Raw genomic sequence first — 7,072 nt, forward strand, 5'->3', positions numbered from 1 at the left:
ATGTTGTACGCTGAGATTCTCTATAGAAAATCAAATGACCCTTTACATTATAAATTTTTATTATACTATCGGCCTTTGTAGAAAATCAAATAACCCTGTACCTTATGAACTTTTATTATACTATCGACGTAGTTTAATTAATTGTAATAACATTACTTGCTCCTTTTTTCAAATTCCAACGAATTCAATACACTCTTAGCATAAAACGTACCTTGAGTTGATTTTAAAGGGAACCCAAACATGAAACAATGAAAAGAGGTTCAATGGCTGGGAGAAAATTTAACAAACAAAATCTTATAGTATATATATATATTTTCTAAAGCACAACTATAACATTACAAATAAGACCACAACATGATGAACTTTCCAATCCATGTTCTGAAATTAGTTCATTTTAGTGGTAGTAGTAAGATGCTTAAAACTGATAGACCCCCAAAAATAACTCCCCTATCAATACTACATCCACCTTCCATTGCTGGAGAACTTCCGAAGTTAAGCTCAAGACAAGAAGCTTCTACCAATTCCACAAGTAGCACCCACCCAAGAGGCCGTCACTCCATCAGAAATAACAGTAGTCTTCAAATGCAGAATGACAACCACAACGGTCAGCAGAAGGTGTAGACACTCTTATCACCAATGTGATTAAGTTGACAAGTAATAATTAGAAGTAATTCTAAACAAAATCATATAACTACACACCATTATATTCACTACAGAGGAGGGGGAAAAAAACCCGAGTGAGATGTCAAGCTTCTGTTATATATAGCTGCCTGTAGTTGAAGTTAAGTATTTCTATGAATGGTTAGGATGGATGAAACTTGTTATCTCCTCCATTAGGCAGCGAAAATGATCGTTATTGGGCAAGAAGTAGAAACCTATTGTTGCCTCTTTTAGATACAGGAGATTCACCTCATGCCCTGATTTTTGCAAACCTTCAACATAAGTCAATTGCCAATCCTGAACAACATCCAAACCAGCTACGACGACTAAACTCTTTGTAAAGTTAAGTACTTCGAGGCTTCTACCCCTCGGGCCAAATATATTACAAGCAGGATGATCCCTATCTTCCCCTTCTGGTAGATAAGCTCTCCAGTACCAATCCCTGTCTTGAACTGTTACAAAGTATTTCCCATCCAATCTTTTCTCGGATTCGGTCCTCTTTTGCCCACCAAACATTGGATGAAGAAGAATATTACCGAATACCTTAATATCAGCTTCAGCAGCCCTCACAGCAACATGATGAGCAATATTACCACCAGAACTATCACCGGCCAAGTAAACATGAACTTTCAAATCCTTTCCACTTTGAAGCCATGGCCTCGATTGCACCCATTGAAGAGCAGCCCATCCGTCATCGTAGGCACAAGGATAGCGATGCTCAGGTGATCGTCGATAATTCACAGAAACAACAACAGCCTTGCAAATGCTAACAAGGCGACGGCAAAATGTATCATAAATAGCACTATTGGCTGAAGAATGAGTAAAACTTCCACCATGGAAGAAAATAATGACAGGTACAATTTCTGTGGTACTCAAAGGTTTCTCAAGCTCTACTTTACCCCAATCGGCCTCATTTTTTGGGGCCGGTCTATAGACACGGTTAAGCAGGCTTGTAGCACGATCAAGGACATCAAAACAGTAAACTCCATCAACTGGAATAGAGTTAGCAGCGACTTTCCTTTCCAAGAACTCAGCCAAATCGCGATTAAACGTGCCATCAGACCGCCGAAGCATGTTGTAAGCCAGCTTGAAATTGGATATAAGAATCCATGTATTAAGTGGAACCACTCTCTGCCAAAATGGACATAATAAGGTCTCGTCATTACAAAAATAACATCTACAAATAGTAGAACCAATATTCACTCCCCTTTCTGAGGTACTAAAAGCAAATTGATCATAGCAATATGCATCTTGTGACAATCCACAAATAGTCACAACAAATAAAGGAAATATCTGGCAAAATTTTTATGCATAGCCAGAAAGAGAAAGTAGCAAATGGAAAAGAAAGAATCAAACTCCAAAAGAGCAAATGGGAAAGCAAAAGGTGATTTTGTAAAAGACAGGCCAAAGAAACATAAGAATGACATACCATCTACCTAATCAAAGCTCATTCACAAAAATCAATCATAAAGTTTCATCCTTTTTTCCTCAAAAAAAAAAAAAATTCAAATTTTCTTAGACACAAAAAGGTCACACCACAAAAGATAGATACTTTCAGACATAAAATGATCATCTAATGAAGAAAAACTGGCAATTAACAGAATCATTACCTGCCAAGCTTAATAAAATTTCACAAAGGGAAAAGGCTCAACTCAAAGATGAAGAAGAAACCAAAGAAGTTCAAAAAAGAAAAGTACCTTAGATTCGTTAGCGTTGATCTCGTTACTGCCTGCCATGACTATTGCTAAAGACTCAAACTTTGTACAAGAAACTTAAGGGTGCACTGATCTTCAGAAATATAAGTGTATAATAGTTCATAATGACTCAATAGAGAGCAGTGATCCAAAGAACGGAGTTGGGGTGTGTTTGGGGGAGGGGGGTGTTTGACTAGTTTAGGTGTTTGTATGTAAGTGAAGGGAGTTTTGATTCCTCGTTTTGTGTTAACTAAAACCAGAACAGACACTTCTGAAATAACAAGAGTCTTCCCCAGAAAACACAGCAACTAGGAAGGCAAAGAGTATAGAGAGGGAGAGAAAATATTAGCCCCAAAATTAAAACTTAAAGCGTGGAGAGCGCACATATACGCACAGAAAGAGAGAGGGGTGGGTTTGCGGGGTTTGGGGGGGGGGGGGGAATAGAGAGAGGAAATAAAAAGACGACAAGAATAGTGAAGAAACAGAAGAAAAGTGGGATGAGAGAGAGAGAGCCAGCGTCGTTAACAATTCAGAGCTCCTTTCTTATATTTCAGATAACTTTATCCCAATTGATATAAAATTATGGTATAATTTCTGAAATTATAATATTTTTTATCTTATAAAAAGGGTCGAGTAATTAATTCCGAGATAACCTATTTTCAATCAAACGCCCTTCAAGGTAGAGGTTTTAAGGCTATTTTTGCAAATAAATAAATTAAAAATAAAATAAATCACTAAAACTTTTAAAAACTCCATCAAACGCTACCTAAGACAATGAGGCCAAATACTTTCAACCTTATTAAAATGTGGCATATATGTTTAATTCTATTAATGTGTGAGGTTATGTTTTAATCCTACCACTCACATTGACCTTATTGATGTGTATTAAAGTGTGTCAACTCATATTACTTAGTGTTAAATATCATTATATAGTATATACTAGCATTCCTTATTTACTATTAGAAAAATATTACTACTGTTTCCAACCTTCAAATATTTCGTCTGAAAATTTCTCGACAAATTAACTATAGGTTCTTTTCTTCATCAAAGCAATAGAATTGTTATGCTCATTCTAATTTTGTTAAAGGGATAAAGTACAAACAAAATATATCTTTTTATTAGAGATTAAATCGATCATTATCAGAAGAATTAGGGTAAAAGCAAGTATACATTATGAAAAATCAAATTTTCATCCACGAGAACCAAATAAAAAGCTTTCATAAAAATACACATACAATCGAGAATGAAGTTTGCATTATATACCTATAAGATCGTGAATTAGTAATTGGGAAAACAACTCAAGTATGTTGAACTTTTTCATATTTGAAAGAATAAATTTCAGTTTATGAGAATGCAACACAAGGATGAGACGGTCTCAAATTCAGAATCAATTTCTTAGTCTAATATTTTTTAAAATTACATAGTTAAAAACTATATAATAGTATTACTATTAATTACAAAAATTTTATTAGAAGTATTTCAAAAATATATGATAGAAATTTGTAGTCATAAAAAGTGTTAATTTCTTTTAAAAATAATACTCCATTATTATCATTGAAAGGATTGAGTATAAATATATGATGATATCATATATGACAAGGCAAAAGAATAAAGTGGAGAGAGGAGGCGTGGAGTTAAACGCAAACAGACGGCGATGTGGACGGAGGCGAGAGAAACGACAAAACAGGCGGCTGAAATGAAATGTAAACTGTTTAATAGGACCCATTATATGGTTAAATTAGGACCATTATTATTTCTTCTTTTTTCTTTGCTAATATAAATCAACTCTACTTTGTACTGTGGATACAAATTATAGTGGCATACACTCTCATTATCATCTGTATTTTTATAATGTTAATACAAAGTAGCTTTTTCAATTTAATGAAAAGTTAATTAAAGTTAATGGAGATTTGACTTTATTTAGGCCCTAAAAGTCTCGTACAGTACACAAACCACTCCATTTTGTTCCCACGCCACAATATTTGCTCTTACTTTCCATTGGTTAATACTTAATACACACCACGCCGACTACCGTAATCATCACTTAAAATGTATTAAATTTTTTAACTTTTAATTAACTATTTTACCTCTTATTAATTCAATAATTTACATTGATAATGTATTTTTTACCTCGCCAGCTTGAGGTAATCTACAGTAACACGTATGTTTATAATAAGCCTAATTTGATAACTTAAAAAAGTAAAAAAAAAAATACTATAACAAGTTAAAATTCCTTAAGAGTTGGTGGGGTAGATTTACTAAACGTATTAGTCATTGGATAGAATGAAAGATCAAAGAGTGAAGTGAATAAATCAGGAAGCATAATATTTTAGTTTACGAGAATACCATCACAGGTAAGTCACGGAGAATTACGGTTCTGCCTAATTTTATAAAAAAAATTAATGCTTAAGCCATCTTTATTAGTAGAATAGTCAGTGGATTAGATAATTGGAGTCGCTAACGAAAATTGTAGATGGAGATAATACGAAATTGTCATGTAAGAGTGGATTAAAGTGTTTAACAGTCCCACCAAAAATTCTCTATTTCACATTTTTGGTGTCCAATTACTTTCAAGTTTCAACACTATTGCGTTTAAATCCTTGGAAACTATTGAAACATAGAGTTCAACAATTCTAGCATTTGCAATTCCGTGTAAAACTGTACAATATATAAATAAACTAACTATAAATAAAGTACTATATTCTAAATATTTCTAGCGATTGTAAGATTTGAAGAACTAGAGATAAATTTAAATTGCTAGAAAAATGCTTTAGACATTTGAATGGAGAAATTGCAACCCCCGCGTCAATATGTACACTGAAATTGCATCCTCAGACCTTTTACATTGTTTTGCTTGTTTAATTAATTATAGCTACTATAAATAATATAAAGTTTCGCATATCTACCAAGATATAAGTTAATGATGCTTAATCACATCAGATTGATCAATAAATTAAAGTTATATCACTCTTTTTTTCACATGCATAATAAGTTAGTTAACCCTTCTTTTGTTTTCTTTTCTTTTGCTTCTTGAATCAATGAATTTCAGTAAATACCAATATGGAAGGAGAAAAAAAAAAGAATTAGTCTGGAAATTAATTTTCTAACTATCACTTTCACCGACGTATATCATTGAATCATGTTGATGCCAGCGCAAAGATCACGTAAAACATGTATGTGTTTATGTGCCCCTTACGCGTCTATTATTCCCTCATTTCTTATTGCTTTTAATATTTAGGGTGTGTTTTAGATATGAAGGAAAATATTTCTCTGATAATATAACGCTATCTAAAATACAAGTAGGAGCATGACGGACTTGGACTTTTGATAGTGTTTCGAGATGATCATAAACTTATATATGCATGTGCGATAAAATGACGATAAACTTACTAGCTTAGAATCTTGTGTGGGTAAGTAATGAAAAACACCTATTAACAATACTTATGAAAAATACTCGTTGCTCAAAAAGAAAAACTTATTCGCACCTATTGATTATCAAATTTAATTACAAAAGTCATAAATGAAGTGCTAGGTTTATTACTTAATTAATTATAGTTAGGTAAAAATATTTTTATATGTAAAGACATATTTTATATTCATTTGGTGAGGGTAAACATTATTTTCAAGTATATTTTTGTATATATTGTGTGTACACAAAAATAAATCCAAGATTTAATATTTATAAATTTCAACATGACTCCAAGTTATTATACAATAATAATTAAACTTATAACAATAAACTTATAGATACTTAATAGATTTCTTAATAAATATAAAAATTTTGAGCAAGAAAATAAAAAGGGGGAAAATTGGAAGTACGCTAATAAAGATGTGTACGTAGGGGGCGTACTTGCGAGAAGTAGACAAGCAAGTATCAAACAAAAAACATTACAAACATGGTGCTCCACGACGAACATAGTTTGGTTTTCCCTGCGTGCGGTCGGCGCCAAGGTACGTGGCTACAAATATGATGCTTTCTTTTTATTCAGTGAACACATTGACCAACGTACCCTTGCTTTCTCCATAAAACTACATATACACCCTTCTTGAAAGCGACACGTGTTTTGTGCTAAAGCGCGTGATGGAGAGCTTTGTATTTTGTCCTTCTGCGCGTATGGATGCATTTAATTTGGTCATTATATCTCGCAATCGCCGACACGTGTCCGTCTTCCTTACCCCAATGAGTAGTCGACGATACGATACGAGGAGGGTGGGTACCGATAATCTTTTAGGTGGGACCCTGATTATAAGAGGGGCCAACTGCCACGCGTCACACAATAGAAGAGTAGAGTTTGGCTTTGCGATGATTGATTAGATTTTTCCTGGGATAGTGATCAAGTGGGACCATTTTCATCAAAGGTCCTCGGTTTATTTAAATCTCAGTCTCAATTCTCAAACATAAGTTTATTTTTTTGTTTAATTAAAAATATTTAAATTTATTAGCTTGATTAATTTAAATTTGTATGGAAATATAAAATACTGTTTATCAAAATAATTTGTATTCTTAGAACGCAAATCAAGATCTCTTGTTAAATGATGGAGTAATAAATTTTTAACATCGCACACTAAGCTTTTTGATGATAAAATATTAACTCTTTTTTAATGTACTAAAATTAAGAGTGTTGTAATTAATAATACTTAAATTAAAAACATAGTCAAGAAAGGAAGTACTTGACCTAAAACTTAATAAGGTTGTGACATAAATTGGATCGAATGAA

The 7,072-nt window shown here is 32.9% G+C and overlaps 1 protein-coding gene across 1 annotated transcript; it reads right to left on the reverse strand.

The window, feature by feature from the left end:
- Positions 1 to 278: 278 nt before the first annotated feature.
- LOC107798341 (gibberellin receptor GID1B) lies at positions 279 to 2,869 on the reverse strand. The gene is made up of 2 exons (XM_016621320.2): positions 2,358 to 2,869; positions 279 to 1,791 (listed from the first exon to the last, which is right to left on the reverse strand). Exons 1-2 carry the CDS (start codon positions 2,394 to 2,396, stop codon positions 793 to 795), a joined length of 1,038 nt encoding a protein of 345 aa, XP_016476806.2. The 5' UTR covers positions 2,397 to 2,869; the 3' UTR covers positions 279 to 792.
- Positions 2,870 to 7,072: the final 4,203 nt, after the last annotated feature.

This window comes from Nicotiana tabacum, chromosome 19 (genome assembly GCF_000715075.1).
Source record: "Nicotiana tabacum cultivar K326 chromosome 19, ASM71507v2, whole genome shotgun sequence".
Taxonomy (NCBI): Eukaryota; Viridiplantae; Streptophyta; class Magnoliopsida; order Solanales; family Solanaceae; genus Nicotiana; species Nicotiana tabacum.